The sequence below is a fragment of the Macrosteles quadrilineatus genome, unplaced genomic scaffold (genome assembly GCF_028750875.1).
Source record: "Macrosteles quadrilineatus isolate MER2022 unplaced genomic scaffold, UCM_ALF_1.0 Scaffold_3__2_contigs__length_128488019, whole genome shotgun sequence".
In the NCBI taxonomy this organism is placed as follows: Eukaryota; Metazoa; Arthropoda; class Insecta; order Hemiptera; family Cicadellidae; genus Macrosteles; species Macrosteles quadrilineatus.
Window position 1 is genome coordinate 3,614,739 of NW_026542596.1, and position 17,836 is coordinate 3,632,574.

General features: G+C 34.9%; 1 protein-coding gene across 1 annotated transcript in view; it reads right to left on the reverse strand.

The window, feature by feature from the left end:
- Nucleotides 1-400: 400 nt before the first annotated feature.
- Nucleotides 401-17,836, reverse strand: part of LOC128991000 (zwei Ig domain protein zig-8-like) — a 62,511-nt gene continuing 45,075 nt past the window's right edge. The window contains exons 3-7 of the mRNA XM_054413701.1: nt 13,852-14,065; nt 13,292-13,354; nt 12,748-12,935; nt 10,506-10,662; nt 401-645 (exon numbers count right to left, since the gene is read on the reverse strand). Coding sequence (XP_054269676.1) covers nt 548-645; nt 10,506-10,662; nt 12,748-12,935; nt 13,292-13,354; nt 13,852-14,065 — 720 coding nt within the window. The 3' untranslated portion in view covers nt 401-547. The remainder of the gene's footprint in view (nt 646-10,505; nt 10,663-12,747; nt 12,936-13,291; nt 13,355-13,851; nt 14,066-17,836) is intronic.

The window sequence follows — 17,836 nt, forward strand, 5'->3', positions numbered from 1 at the left end:
TTTATGACCTATATTATCTAACAATGGACAACAATGGGATGTGCAACAGTAAAGATTGTACTCTGAAAGTAGAGGGTGTGAATATTAAAGAGTGTATTTAAAACAAAAGAGTAAGTATCAACCCACTCAATCAAAAAAATATAGGCTTTAGAGTTTCCAAAGGGCAAGGAGTTTAATTCTAGTACATAAAGCCCAAACTACTGGTTTGAGTTATCTTTTGATTTGAATAATTTGTCCATCCAATGAAAAATCAATTTGGCGATGTGGTGGGGTCGGATCCTGGTATCTGCCATTACTTTTTATTAGTACATTTCCCCATAGTATTGAACTATGCAAGGTAAACGCTCTTAAAAGAAGAAAAAGTACAGCAATCCCTACAGGATGTTCCAATACATCAGGAAAAGATGAAACATACTTTATTACAAAAAGGTAAAAGAGACTTTTTACATTTTATTACAGAGATTGTGTCAAGGAACTGTCAAAGAGGTCTAGAGACTTGAGTACATATGCAGCTCTCGGAGGAGTTCAGTTCAGTGTAGTTGACGCACTAGTGTCTCACAGTCAGTAGTACTAGGACAATCATGACGACCCAATGGTTGACTGGAAGTGTGGCAGAGCTACGGCCCAACATTGCTGTCTTTTCTCCTAAAAATGTGTTGCAAAGTTAATATAGTCTTTATGTCGGTGTCTCGTACAAATACATTTGACTAAAGGTAAGGGTGGGTACCGGTAGTAGTAAATTCTGTATTTATCATTTATGTTTTATCTTGCCAATGAACACAGACTCTTTACAGAGGGCCAGTCTTTTAAATTATTGGTGTGAGATATCATTTTGTCAGCTTATTGTGCATCTCATTCGCAAGATCTCAGTTGTCGTACAAATCATTGATCATTATGCACCTTTGGACCCCCTTGCTCGTGATAATGGTTTCACACTCTTTCCTTGGTCTTCTTTAGGTATGCCAAGGGACCAGGTGTACAGACACAATGACAATAAACATAATGCCCGACTATTGTGTCTGTTAATTGCAGACGGATGGCCAATGCAGATCTATATATTAATTTGAAACTGTTTTTCTTTGTCTCCACTAACTTTGGAGAACGGCTGGCGTAGGGTCTTCTAAAGAAAGGTCTTGGCCTGAAGATAAGCCATTAAATTATTTGTCGATCGTTTAATACCATAGCCACCTCTAATAGGCTACACAAGGCCGCGACGTTCAAACTGACCTTTTTTGAAGGCATAATGACTAAATTTTATTAACTATCAAAAAAGAAGCAAAACAATCAATTTACATGTTAGTAGTCGTATGCAAGTCTTGTTCGTATGTTAATCGATATCAAAATGGAGCTGTCCGTTGGAATATAAAATAAAAAAATACATTTTACTAATTATTAAACGTTTGCCATTTTGTAAACGATTTCAGAAACTAGACAATATGGCTTCCCACAATAGCCTATGGTATACAAATAAGAACTTAAACTCTCCGAGAGCCTTTAGACTAACAAAAAACTAACTATGTTTACTAACACAATTCAGCAACAAAAACCACTTAATTAATCTCTAACAAAATATTCTTAAAGTACAGCGAGTTGTAGCCTGAAGAATATTCCGTAACTTTTACCCAGATAGTTACGTACAAAAATACTCAAACTCGATACTACAAAACGTTCCAGGCTAGAGCCATTTAAATGTGCTTGGATTGTGAAATCGTCTTATAATTTTCTTAATCAACAGGATTGATTATTATTAATTCTTCATCTGCTGAAGAAGTTCATTGTGCTCTTATCATGCCTAATAACATCCTAACACAGAAATCTGACAAAAAATGGCATCTTGATAGATGATTGGCTGTGGCCTTACGAACCATGGGCCACTTGCTCTTGAGTGAGATTTTTTAAAATAACACAGCACTTCGATTGTAAAAAATTTGCCCCAAGAGTAATTATTACCATTCAAGCAGCTGCTGTGAGGGCAGGAATGTGATGTTTCCTTTAAACTAGATCTCATCATCCTGTTTAAAATTCGTTGATTAACAACAATGCATGTAAACGTAGCTATTAACACAACAGCCAATTTAAACTATATTTGCTTTTTGGAAATGCAGCATTGCTAAGTCATTTGCATTATTTGTTTCCGATTAAGCCGTACGACCGTATGAATGTGGGCCCTACGGTTCACGAATAAAATTCAGGCTCTCTACAAGTATATTCCACTACACTTAGAACCATCTCTTTTTTGGACAGGGATTATATTGGGAACTTCGTGTAATTGATAAAGCTTAGACAACTGACATCCGCATGTCAAATAATTCCAGATTTAACAACTCCACAGCCAGATTTCTCAAAGCTATGTTTGAGGCGTTTGAGGTGAATCGATTAGCACAGAAGTACGGTATGATGACTGTTAAATATGTAAGAAATTAGTAAATTCAGAATCAAACACAATCAAAAAAGTCCATTTTAAATCAAAATCTTAACACAAACAATCAACTGTAAACAAAGTATTTTAACATGTGATTTCATACATTAAGCAACATTAATTAAAACGTATGATTTTAGACAGTAAATATCCATCAATGACCATGATGACCGACCAGGAAAAATCTATATTTACACAGCTGACGTTCTTTTTTAACAGGTATTTAATTTTTCTGAAATAAAAACTTAGATTTTGTGTTTACCACAATAGTACCATCGACATGGTTTTAGTTATATCGAAATTTTCTTCTAAAAGGAAATGAAACCAGTTAACATAGTCATTATAACTCTGATGACGTACTGGAAATATTTTATAAATTGAATGATCAAACCATATTTTGTAACTTACCCAATAGTCATTATTATGTTTACACTTATTTTTTACTCACTAAACAAAGCTAAATGTTATAGTTGTGATTCTGTGATTTCATTCTATTTATCAGAGTTAGATGCATGATTAGCGCAACTCTTGAAAGTAACCGTCGATTTTGACGGGTTTCACGTAATCTACATATTGTTTAACCTTAATAAATTACAAAGACTACATTTTATGCTAGATTTTATGCTACCATCATAAAAATTCATATTTTCTTTTATTCCTCACTTGTATGTACTATTATTGATTTGTGGTATAATACATTTTGGATCAGAACCCTTCTATAATTTGTTATACGTTCGAAGAAACATCTACCTTTTTAATTGGCAATTAACAATTTTGTTTTCAATAACTACGTAGTGTGGTGAACACTATTAATTAGACTGCATGATTACCAGCGATAGCAATTAAACATGTTAAATGATCAGAAAATTTTAAAAACAGCAGTATTGTGTAATAAGAGCCAAATTACAATTATATAATGAAGGGTAGGAAGTGATTGGGCAACTTAGCTTTATCAGTGCTCATTCTTGAAATGCTGCCAACCGTGAAACATGTAAACATTAACACAAACTGACACTGTTTAACCTCATCTAGTGCTGGTTGCAAATACAGTAAGCTACAGTTGGTTTCTCTGTCTAAGAATGTTTTTAAAGTTCAGACTCTGGTAATAATCTAATATTAAATAATATTTAAAAATAAAATGAGTATATATTTGGCTAACAATAATCAAACACGTAATTTGCCCATTTGGAAACTTAAATAGTAAGACTATGGTATGTTGTTGCTTTTTGCAACTAAGCACCAAATGGACAGGTATACTGATGTAAGGGAAATGTTAATTAAATTTAAATTATTTTAATTCACAGAATATATAATGTACATATAATCATGATCAATGGCTAACTAGTTTGACTGTTATTACACTTCACCTTGTTGGCAGAACTGGAGAACAGCTGTGAATTAACTAAAGTCATTTTTGTAATGAGCTGTTTCTTCAAATCTTTCTTAGTTGGCTGATTCCCTTAAAAATTGTACAAACTCGTGAAAATGTAAGTAGAAAACATTTTAAAAATAAGAAAATTGATTTATGTGGTATTGTATTGTTAATAATCTTTTTTGATGTTTATTTGTTTTCACGTCCAGTGCCTTTGGATGACTGAAATCTGTCATCGCATGCTGATTGGTTCCTGGAATCTGGAACCCAATTTCAGCTGTCTCTAGTAGACATTTCTGAATTTCGATATGACTAATCAAAGTCATTTTAAACTAAATTGAGGTATAATTAATAATATACATAGTCTCTGTGAAATCTTGAAAAGTAGGGCACTCTTGACATTGTGGATTGCTAAATTCTTCCACTGTCACACAGAGTTTGTAAAAGCGAGTCGAACGCTCGTACTGCCCAGTGAATGCTGGAATCTCGTAATGAACACGTTCCACGCAAATCACATTTACTGTTGTCTCATGGTGGTCTTCGGACCTATCCATGACTGAAGAGACTAAAATAAAGTCGAAACAACAGAGCACACTTCTAATCCTGAAAGATGGATTAGTCGTATTGGACATAGCGCAGGCTCAATCGAATTTCGAATCTGCAAACCACACACGAACATGGATCGTACACACCCGAGACGGTACGTGTGACAATCTCAATGCTCGGAGAGGTTGAGATTTTGGTTTTGTAATTTGAAAGAACATTCAAAAGAATGTAATTGAAAATTGGCAAGGGATTCGTCCCATTTACCTTCAAAAAGATTAACCTGTAATGAAGCGCTTGTCTTATCCCCTCACAATAACGCGTAACCGGGTTTTAGACGTAGGGCAGATGCTGATCTTAATTGCAGCTATCAACCACGAAAGCTATATGCTGTGGGAACCCTCACGATCGCCGGACAGGCAGATGCCGCCCACACGAATTGTGTAGAAGAGCCTAAACGTGCTACTGTTTGATGATATCAGTGATTCTAAATTTGCAGTCTGATTGAGAAGACTGACCAGCTCCGCTGGATTTGCAACTACATCACCTGTCACAATCACTTTAACCAATTAATAATTTTGAGTGACTTGTAACATTAGGTGCAAGTGTTTGGCTTCGCAACCTTCTAAATTCTAAATTAATTTTGCAGGTTAGATGTATTGGTCACGAAACTCGTTCTTGGGGTTATACGTGCGAAAAGACGCCCTAGTGGCGGAATCACTCTTGCAACGTAAAAGGTGCGATTATACGCATAACGATATCATCTGTTTCGGTCTCAGGGCTAGATAGCCCATACCTCATCAGGTGCACACTTTAGTGCACGACAGATTGAATTATAATGTGTTGAGGACGGATTAAATTTTTCATCGTCCAACTGAAATTTTGAATTTTGATGTTTCTAAATTTTGAAAAGATGAAATTGTCAACTTAGAGTTGACCAGGCACACCTGAGTATTTACTCATTGTTCTTAAATTATTGTGGACGGACTCATCAATTTTGATGTTTATTTGTTTTCACGTCCAGTGCCTTTGGATGACTGAAATCTGTCATCGCGATGACAGATTTCAGTCATCCAAAGGCACTGGACGTGAAAACAAATAAACATCAAAATTGATGAGTCCGTCCACAATAATTTAAGAACAATGAGTAAATACTCAGGTGTGCCTGGTCAACTCTAAGTTGACAATTTCATCTTTTCAAAATTTAGAAACATCAAAATTCAAAATTTCAGTTGGACGATGAAAAATTTAATCCGTCCTCAACACATTATAATTCAATCTGTCGTGCACTAAAGTGTGCACCTGATGAGGTATGGGCTATCTAGCCCTGAGACCGAAACAGATGATATCGTTATGCGTATAATCGCACCTTTTACGTTGCAAGAGTGATTCCGCCACTAGGGCGTCTTTTCGCACGTATAACCCCAAGAACGAGTTTCGTGACCAATACATCTAACCTGCAAAATTAATTTAGAATTTAGAAGGTTGCGAAGCCAAACACTTGCACCTAATGTTACAAGTCACTCAAAATTATTAATTGGTTAAAGTGATTGTGACAGGTGATGTAGTTGCAAATCCAGCGGAGCTGGTCAGTCTTCTCAATCAGACTGCAAATTTAGAATCACTGATATCATCAAACAGTAGCACGTTTAGGCTCTTCTACACAATTCGTGTGGGCGGCATCTGCCTGTCCGGCGATCGTGAGGGTTCCCACAGCATATAGCTTTCGTGGTTGATAGCTGCAATTAAGATCAGCATCTGCCCTACGTCTAAAACCCGGTTACGCGTTATTGTGAGGGGATAAGACAAGCGCTTCATTACAGGTTAATCTTTTTGAAGGTAAATGGGACGAATCCCTTGCCAATTTTCAATTACATTCTTTTGAATGTTCTTTCAAATTACAAAACCAAAATCTCAACCTCTCCGAGCATTGAGATTGTCACACGTACCGTCTCGGGTGTGTACGATCCATGTTCGTGTGTGGTTTGCAGATTCGAAATTCGATTGAGCCTGCGCTATGTCCAATACGACTAATCCATCTTTCAGGATTAGAAGTGTGCTCTGTTGTTTCGACTTTATTTTAGTCTCTTCAGTCATGGATAGGTCCGAAGACCACCATGAGACAACAGTAAATGTGATTTGCGTGGAACGTGTTCATTACGAGATTCCAGCATTCACTGGGCAGTACGAGCGTTCGACTCGCTTTTACAAACTCTGTGTGACAGTGGAAGAATTTAGCAATCCACAATGTCAAGAGTGCCCTACTTTTCAAGATTTCACAGAGACTATGTATATTATTAATTATACCTCAATTTAGTTTAAAATGACTTTGATTAGTCATATCGAAATTCAGAAATGTCTACTAGAGACAGCTGAAATTGGGTTCCAGATTCCAGGAACCAATCAGCATGCGATGACAGATTTCAGTCATCCAAAGGCACTGGACGTGAAAACAAATAAACATCAAAATTGATGAGTCCGTCCACAATAATTTAAGAACAATGAGTTAATAATCTTGTTCACCATGTTTTTACCTATGATTATATATATTCTTTTGATTGTCTGTCAGTTAATAACTTTGTAAATGTCAAATATTAAATACTTAACTTTCATGTTACATTTGGATGAAAAAGCACATGTTCTGAGAATGTTTTGTAAATTGTAAAATCACCTTAAATTAATTATGTTTGCCTCAATTATGTGAAATTAGTATTACTTTGGTTTACCTGTTATTATTTCTTTTGAAATTGTTACAGACGAGTTCAAGCATTAGGCCTACTGTACTTGAAACAGTCATAGTCCGTAGGAACTGGGAATCACAGCCTATTTAAGCCAGTCAAATCGCAGGAAATTTACCAAGTAAGACTGTTGCCATTTAATTACTGATATAGTAATATTAGGTATCATTTATAAGGAAGATTATAAAGGATTTTCATTATTTTGAAGAATAAAATTATAATTTGTTAATACCATGCATTGGAGTAATTTGTGCAGCATCCTAACATCTGAGGGAAATCACCTAATGATAGGTTATCACAGCAAACCTCATCTTAGCTGTTAGCTTGGTTGTTGAAGAATAATAAGTCCAAATTAAATCTAGCCTACCTACTCTCCGGTGATTGGCCATACAGGGGTACTGGGTAGCGTATAGAAGTGCGCAACTCTGCTAATTTATTATTAATTTCAACCCTTGCGCTTATTTAAAACCTAGACATTGTGGTGAACTTTGCTAACCTCAAGTTAACTTTGCTAGCCTACAAGAAAATTTTAAGAAGTGGCATAACTTCTGCCATAAAATTAGTTTGTTTCAGCAAGTGATTCATATAAGCTGCCAAAATTATTCTGTGTATGAATAGGTCTAGTAATTTCCGACAATGGAAAAATTCAATTTAAATTATTTAAGTAAAGATGAACTTAACTATGAAATTTTAAGTAGAGGAGAAGATTCTACCTTTGACAATGTAGAAGCACTCAGAAAACAGCTCAGATCTATTTTACAGGTTCAACCAGATGTGAACAATCTTATTGGGAAATTAGCTTTAAGTACTGAATTTCAAACCGTAGAAATTAAGGTAGATCGATTTCAGCTACTTATAGAACAGTGTGATACCCAACCGAGCAACCTGTACATAGCAAGAATGTCAGCTCTATGTACTCATCTGCACCTTAGAATAAGTAATATAAGCGCATGTATGTTAGGTCCAAACTGCTTCGGTAAGTTGGACAAATTGAAGGTCAATTTACAAGAACTGCAAAGCAAATTTGATGAAATCAAAAACCAAGTATCTTTACCTGAATTGAACCAATATGAAGAGGATTTAAATAAGTCAATCGTCAAGGAAGAAAACTTAGTTGAACAGTTAACTAGCCCGACAAAACCAAATAGGCCTAACCTAAATCATACTTCTACACCGGAAGGGACGAATCAAGAAACTACAATTAAACCTATAGAGCCTACTGAAACTAACCTAAATGAAAACCCTAACATGCAAAATAATATGTTAAATATGCCTACAAATCCTAATCACACGCAAATACACACCATGCCTATATACAAGTTACCTAACCCTGTTGAAGGTTATCTCAGTGAGATCACAGAATGCAATGGACTCGAATTGACCCCCTTGCTTTCATTTTTACGAAATGCAATAATAAGCAAAAATGAAGCTAACATCACTGATCAACATTTGTATGGCATCTGGCCCAATCACACAAAACGGCCCTTGAGCACAAAAATCGTGGAGTGTAAAACTGTTGGATTCACAATGAATAAGGTAGGCCTACTTGAATCAATCGTAGAAACCTATGTTCCTGTGACGTTAAAGGAAGAAGATGTACCAGATCAAAAGGAAAAAGAACTCGATTTACAAGTCAGCCTAACTGCCATCAATGCATCGACCAAAACATCCAACTTCAAATTGATGTTTGACTAGACACTAACACTTTCACACGCAAAATACACAAAACTAAAAATTTAAAGTAAAACATCACACGACACACAAAACACAACACACTAGCTATTCAAAACTGAAATGGCGTTTTTTCTTTAAAACAAATCACTTGATGTTATTTTCCAGGTTGGCCAACACAGAGTTTTTTATTTGAGATTTTGAATGTTGATAAAACAAATGAAAAATGAGTTCTATGATCTTAATGTTATACAATCTCTTTAATTGTCAGGGTATATGACTTAAATGTATTTGTAAATAGTTTGTTAGGACAAGAAACATGAACATTTTGAATTATTTAAAAAGATGATTATTGATTATCAATAAAGATATTGCTTTGAATGTTGGTAGCACCGTAGCACGCATGTTGAAGGAATTGATTATCTTGTTTGATGCTGCCATCTATTAGCCTCTGTTGTAACTATGTTGGATAATAATAATGTGTCTGTTCTGTATAGCTATCTCGCGGTGAATTTTGGTACTAAATACTCATCGCAAAGAACACCGCATAGTTATAGAAAAGTTCACAGATGGGAAAAATATATATTTTTTTTTTCATTTTGAGTTTGAATTGTGTAGATATAAGTGAAAATTTTGTTGTGAAGATTAGTATGTTTATTTCTTTGATTTGTATAAACATATTTAGTTGGATTTTAAAATAATTCAAATTTAAAAAGAGGTAGAGGGATATTTTATACTGATGTAAGGGAAATGTTAATTAAATTTAAATTATTTTAATTCACAGAATATATAATGTACATATAATCATGATCAATGGCTAACTAGTTTGACTGTTATTACACTTCACCTTGTTGGCAGAACTGGAGAACAGCTGTGAATTAACTAAAGTCATTTTTGTAATGAGCTGTTTCTTCAAATCTTTCTTAGTTGGCTGATTCCCTTAAAAATTGTACAAACTCGTGAAAATGTAAGTAGAAAACATTTTAAAAATAAGAAAATTGATTTATGTGGTATTGTATTGTTAATAATCTTGTTCACCATGTTTTTACCTATGATTATATATATTCTTTTGATTGTCTGTCAGTTAATAACTTTGTAAATGTCAAATATTAAATACTTAACTTTCATGTTACATTTGGATGAAAAAGCACATGTTCTGAGAATGTTTTGTAAATTGTAAAATCACCTTAAATTAATTATGTTTGCCTCAATTATGTGAAATTAGTATTACTTTGGTTTACCTGTTATTATTTCTTTTGAAATTGTTACAGACGAGTTCAAGCATTAGGCCTACTGTACTTGAAACAGTCATAGTCCGTAGGAACTGGGAATCACAGCCTATTTAAGCCAGTCAAATCGCAGGAAATTTACCAAGTAAGACTGTTGCCATTTAATTACTGATATAGTAATATTAGGTATCATTTATAAGGAAGATTATAAAGGATTTTCATTATTTTGAAGAATAAAATTATAATTTGTTAATACCATGCATTGGAGTAATTTGTGCAGCATCCTAACATCTGAGGGAAATCACCTAATGATAGGTTATCACAGCAAACCTCATCTTAGCTGTTAGCTTGGTTGTTGAAGAATAATAAGTCCAAATTAAATCTAGCCTACCTACTCTCCGGTGATTGGCCATACAGGGGTACTGGGTAGCGTATACAGGTTGGTCCCTGGCATATCATGTATATATATTTAGGGAGTTTGGACTGATTCTTATACTTATTTTCTTCCATTCTTGTTTTCTTTTTCAGCTTACCCTCTATCACAATGATGGTGACGACTGCTGGAGAGGTAGACATCGGTTTGCAGACATATCTCCCAGTGTCCTCGTTTCTCAGATTGGCCAGAGTCAGTCTACTGATGGTCACACCATCACCGTGCTCTGTATCCACGCTTATACCTCCTCTAGAAGACTGCAACCAACAATGTACAAAAAGATATGTATCTTATGGAGAATAAATAGACTGTTTAGTTTGCTTGTTTATGAATATATTTTAATAAAAGTTGGCAAATTGGTTTTTTCATACTAAGCTATCAAGATTTCAATAAACAACCTCAATACCTTTCCTGTAGTAGCAAACCTAAGTACTCACTAAATATAATTTTATTCAAATAGGAAAAAATCTGACAATATTAGGGAAAATTTGAGTAGGAATCCATTTAGGTAAATAGAAATTCGCTTAGTATGCAGGTTTGCTAACGGGGGTATTTTTTCGTTATTGTTATTCTTTTATTTTTTCTAACCAAATGATTACTCATTATTTGTCAGTCATGTTTTATAAATATATTTTTTCCTATTTTTTTATTTATTTATACTTTTTTATATTTCCTGATAGCACAAATATCTCATGCACGGACAGTAGCTTTTGTGAGAAGAAATTCATTTATCCATTTTTTGCTTCCTGGATTGATAAAATGTACTAATAATAGGTTAAATAACTTTTTTACGTCTTCAATCCTAGTTGTCTTTTTCTGATAACTATAATTTCGGGGCAATCAGCCCCATTGTCAAATCTCCTGTCTAATTAGTAATTACTGTGGGGTCGTATTGAAGCACCATTGTTTATTGCTTACTTTAATTTTAGTTATCAGCTAATAATTGACATGACCAATGCAAATTTTGTATTTGTTATTTTGGTTCAATAAATGAGTTATAAGTTATGAGTTGCATTCCACACGTAGTACATGAACACACATTATTGACTTTTTTAAATTTAGTTACTTATACAAAATTAAATCACGTTTGCTCCGTGCAACTGGCTTTCACCGCTCTGAAAGCAATCCTTATAGATTAGGTTATATATGCGTACTAACCAAATACAGCAGATGCATCATCCTCTCTTATATACATCTAGGTATTCCCAGATTGTTTTAAAATTATTAAATATTAAATCTAAACCAATATAACTAACTTATTTTTCTAATGTTTATTTGTCTAAATATATGATTACATATTAATATTTCTGGTTAGAACATGATATAAACACAAATGTACTAAAACTTGTTTACTGTCCAGTATGGATGGTTAAATAATTTACAAAAAACTAATATTAACGAATAGTCTATGTGAAAAATATTCAGCCATAGTCAAACTAATGAGTTATAAATAACTAATAGTTCTAAAATTTTTGTTGTGATTGCTTACGTGGAATTTAACCAGCTCTTTGATATTATTTAATCGTGTTTCAACATCGAAATAGGTGTGAAAGTTCCCCCGACGAATCTTAAGTAGCAGGTGGCAGGCAGGGGTGTCTTTGTAGTGATTTCCTTTACAGTTATCACTTTATGAAGACAGTTTCCATCCAACAGAGTGCATGGTTGCTGCGGTGCTTACTTCTAAATCAACACTTCAGTTTCCTTAGCATTTTACGTTCAGCCTACTCTTTCCTGTTTTATACGCTATACCATTGAATAAACATAAATTGTTTACCGAGTTATCATCCCACGGATCATGTGAAGTAGTTTTGGTGTTTGAGACTATGTCTGTGGTAAACATACTAAACCTAGTGAGGGTGTGTTTTATTGTTTTTCTCATAATTTTGACAAATTAAAAACCAATTTGACAGAAGATAAAACAGTTTATTTTTTAGGCGCTCTTGTGTCCTCGGCTATGGTGACTAAAGAACGAAGCTCACTGTAAATAAAATGTTGATAAAAATCAGCACCCACAAGCAAACTACTATTTTGTAGATATTAAAGAAACTTGTACATTTTACGTTTAAAGATACTGTCTTGTCGTTTAATTTGTGTTACTTTTAAAATATTTTTACACTGAATAACATGACACCCTTTACGTTAAGAGCATTAGTGCTGAAATATAGATTGGAGAAGTCTCCGTCGCGCCATGTACATGTTTTGTTCAGACACTTGCTGAGTGTCTAGCAAGTTTAATAATTAGTTGAGGTCCATACAAACTTTTTTATTTTTTAGCTTTTACTATAACATCTACGTTTTATTATTATTGTTAATAGTAACTAGAGCCATATTAAACGGTTTACCTGGTACGTTAGAAGTTTTCCCTCGTGTAGCCAGTCCACCAGACGTTGAGGTTTGGCTAGGAAGTTGTCCGTCTTCTGATGAAGCGGAGGCCGGATCCCGGATAGTCCGGATACCTCACAGGTCAGTGTCCAAGTACTCCCAGATCTGACGTACTGCTCTCGTGGGCCCTGGATACGAGTGACGCCACCTCAAGTACACGAGATAAGCTTTCATTGAGCATTTATGTCCAGCCAGGGGGATTTTTTAAAATTCACTAATCGTACATATTAAAAACTATTAAATATTATACAATTCGAAATTATTTCTCTCATCTGTAGTAACATGTACATACTAACTAACCACACCATATCATTAGCTTCAACATTAACAAGCTCTAGTTTGATATAATGAGCATATCCTTCAACATGTATATACTAACTAGCCACAAGATATCATTAGCTTCAACAGTAACCTGTCTAACTAATCTATATAGGAATTATCTAGCATTATCTAGGGATAAAAACATGCCTAATAGGCAGTAACATGAATATATCTAACACTAACCTGTTAGGGCAGAGGCATCATCGCCCATAGACAGCTCAAGGGCATCATCCACTGGTACCGAATCTGGAAATATCAGGAACAATCAGTACGGTCCATGGCAGTAAAGGGTGGAGCCTATTAACCACGTGACTTTGAAGGAGCTAATGAGGCCGGTGCGGGGTAGCCAAATCTAGTAATACCAGCTGATATAAAAATACTGTTTAGTCTATTTTATTAGTATCGAATATTAATGAACGGGCGATGTCGTGCTAGTCCCGTCTTGCTATTGGCTGGCACCAACCGCAGACTCTCGTGACCCCTAGTATAAATATGCTTTTGCTTATACGTCATGTTGACATTATTGTGTTTTCCTATTCATTTAATTAAAATTCTAGTCAACTGAATTGGTCGAGCAAGTGTCATGTCAGTCAACTGGTTCGACGAATAAGAAACTGACCAGTAAAATAGTTGTTCCCTACATTTAATAAACTTTTTTATTTCTTATATTTCATGGCCAGATGATTAAAACAGTATATTTTTCTGGTTTTTGTATCCTACAGGTGCAGTAAGAACATACATACCAGTCACTGTGAGCAGCACAGCCTGTTTCATCTTAGGTTCTGTATTGACTTGACACTCATACAGCCCCTGGTCTTGGGGCTGAGCCCCCGTCAGCTGCAACGTCCATGCTGAGGAGTCACCCTCGGGATGCAGCACGCTGAACCTGGCATCAGCTGTGAACATGAAGCCTGCTGACGCTATGATGTGCAGGTCTCTCCGTCTGATCCATGATACCTGTAGAGGTAAATTGATCTAAATAGTATAGACTAGTGGCCTGTAGGGGCCATAGCCCCTAATTTAGACTACAATAAAAAAAAAAAAACTATATATAAAAAGACAAATATTCTAAATATGTTTTTAAAATTAATTATCAATTTTATGTAACTTAAAATTAACAGTGTTTCTTGTTTTATATCTTGGTTTTCCTTCCGTTTTGGAGTCGTATATTAGTTACTTCTGATGTGTCAATGAAATACAATTGTAAAATAATGATTAAATCAATAACACAACATATTAACAAATGGAAACGTGCACACGGTTTGGTCTGAGCCCGCAGAACGACGAATCAGAGCTGAAATCATACAGCCAAACATTGCACATCTTTTCTAGTTTAAAATTGAAGATTTGTTTTGTAATCTTACGAATTCTGTTATAGTTTCAATTTTGAGAACGAAATGTAAAGGTTAAAATTATTATTAATTATTATGAGGGCAACTCCCCATTTCGCGGTAGTAAGTCAGAAATATATCTAGGTATGAATTTGTCCCTAAATTTTAAGACAGTAAGGCTCATTTCCCGGAACTCTCTTTTTGTGTAGCGGAAAGCGACGCAAAAAACTGTTGTATTGCCTTATAATGTTTTTTATGAAGTTCGAATCATGTAAAAACAGTTCTTTTAGTTCGTCATTTACTTGTGGTTGTGGCATGCCCATTGTGGCAACATGCGTTGAAATTTCCATTTGTGGCCTCCTCTGCGAAGGGAAATGCGCCACAATGCATGCAAGTGCTTTAAGAGGACCTAGATTGTGAGAAACAACACTCAACTCATATTCCAGCGTTCTTCTAAAGATAGGTTGTAAAACAGTTTCTGGATTTCTTTCACAGTTAGGCCCCACATGACGTTCTCTTTTGCATTTCTTAAGTCTGTTGAATTCCTGGACACTCTTCCATGTCTTGCATCCACGTCTTGCAGGTCTTCCCCTACCCTGTTTAGTTACTTCACTCATTATAAAAACGGAAAAACAAAAACATTAAACACAATTAATTTTGAAACATTATTTACCAAAATTGACTTTCAGAATAAATGTAAACATTGCAAATAAATAAGTAACAGCTGATAGAATGCAGACGTTTTTCAGTCCCCATGCATTTCTTATGGTGGATATTTTACATTATATCTCGTTTTCTGGTAACTTTATGGGAATTCTGCTATTTTTCCCGAGTCCCTGGGGTCAAGACCTTTAATTTAAGACCCCTCCCACCTTTCTGCGACTTACCAGACGTCCACAAATTTTTTGGTAAAAATTTGGTCTTACAGAATCTATATCTATAAAAGAGGATGTTTGTATATATATTTGTTTGTTTGTTTGTTTGGGGGTGATAAACTCGGACACCGCTGAACCGATTGCCACGAAACTTGGTACATACGTGTAGAATGTCATGGAATAGGTTTATACACCATCAATTTCGTGATCCGTCCAATAGGCTCCGCCCCAGTGGCTCTGGAGTTTCCCATGTTAACCTTATGAGAAATGGAATTAATGAATCTTAACAGCTGTTTCAATTAAACAAGTTGGTTCTGTTCTATGATGTTCAATAGCATTAAAGTTACAAGGATTACCAACAGGGTGCAGCACTATTATTTCTTTTACATTTATGAAAACAGCTAATTTGCAACCAAAAAGGTGAGTGAGCGTAGCGAACGAGCTAACCTGAAGGCAAGTGAGCGTAGCGAACGAGCTAACCTGAAGGCAAGTGAGCGCAGCGAACGAGCTCCAACCTAAAGGTGAGTGAGCGTAGCGAACGAGCTCCAACCTAAAGGTGAGTGAGCGTAGCGAACGAACTTCAACCAGGACGTGATTGAGCCATGCGAACGAGATCATCTTGAAAATTAAGAAGTTAAACGGGGCAAAGCCCGCGGGTTACAGCTAGTTATATATATAGATAGATTACAAAGGGATTTATTTGTTTTCTTGAATAAAATAGGCTAGATTGGTGACCATATGGGCCTCAAAGTTCTGTATGTGAAACACATAAAAAGGGGAAAAAGTTTAGTGGTGGCACTGGGAAACGGAACATAGACATCAGTTTTGGTTCCACATATTTTGTCACGCTTCTGACTGAGCCAGCAACTCTTTTTTCAGTAATTTTATGCTCTTAAAGGCTTTGCTCCGTTTTTATACGACTACTCATAGTTTTACCAAAAACGCCTGTAGCGATGGTTCGAAACTAGATTCATTAGTTCTTGATCATTAGGCTTCAAAAAAATTATCCCGGCTAACACAGGCAATAACATATTGTGATCTTAGTTGATGACTAAGATAATCCCACTCCATTCTACCAAGACTCCATTAAAGCACTTTTTCTAGAGTTTTTTTCCTGTGGGTCTTGATTCTACACTCATCCTTTACTCATATTTGGGTTAAAATATGAGCCCCACATCGGTGGCGTACTCAAATCAATGATTGATAATTGATGTCTAATTTTTAGGGAACAACAGATTTTTTAAATTAGTTGGAGTAGATCAAAAGTTTTAATTATGTACCTTTAACAAAATATTTCACAGTTTTTCACACATGAGCCCATGAGATCCATAGTGGCATAAGTATTTTTTTTAATTGATTTTTGGTACTAATGGATCACACTTTAATGGTTCTATTTGTGGGCAAAGTGGTATATAAGTCAATTGCAATCACCAATACAAGGATTTTAGAGGGAATTATGTTTTTATTTGTTTTGCTCCCAAAACAGCTGGTACCTATCCTTAGCAACCATAGTTGTTCAAGTCAGACTTGTACCACTATTGCTGCAAACAACGTTACTTCAGTCAGTGATTTTGTACCACTCTGCCACTTCATAGACTGTGACAAAGTATAGCAAAACAAAGTTCAGGTTGTTGTTTTTCTGAAGTTTTGTCTGAAGCCTACAGTTGATGTAAATTAATTATGTTTTATGTCAATAAAAGTCAAATTGTGTATCAGCTATAAAAATAACTTACTAATTTATCTAGAAGTTTCATGAAAATGTTGTCAAGGCAGAATGGTATAAGTAATTTCAACCCCTACAGAACAACCCCATAATCCTCTAATCTGTAATAAAAAGATGTATACACTATTAATGAATATAGTTATGAATACTAACAAACTTTAAATTAATTTGATGATTTACGGTAAGATATTAAAAACATTTCAACCCCGAAAAAACAACCCCATTCAAAAAATGCCTCTAATCTGAGATAAAAAGTTGTATACACTATTAAATAATACAGTTATGAATACTAACAAACTTAAAATCAATTTTATGATTTGTGGTAAGATATCTACTAAACACTTCTGAATTCTCAAAATTAGCTTACTGTGACTTGTACCAATATGGATCTCAGGGGCTCACATACAAAGGCAGCAAAATTTCTAACATTTGTGATTTTTACATCGATCTACTCTATACTATTATAAAGAAGAAGTGGTGTCTTTCTGTCTGTGTGTGAGTGTGTGTGTGTTTGTATGAGATAAACTCAAAATCTACTGAGCCTTTCATTTACAGAACATATACAAGCGTTAAAATCAGGTAACAAAACGACAATGAAATCAAATTTTGCAGAGCACCTTATCGAAACTCGACATGAATACAAAAATATAAATGCAAATTTAGACATTCTAGAATATGAAAGAAATAAAACAAAATTAAATGTCAAGGAAGATTTTCATACATACACAAATTACAACAGATTTCCTCAAAATTTACTGAATACCATGAACATCAACAAAACAAATCCGATATTCGAAAA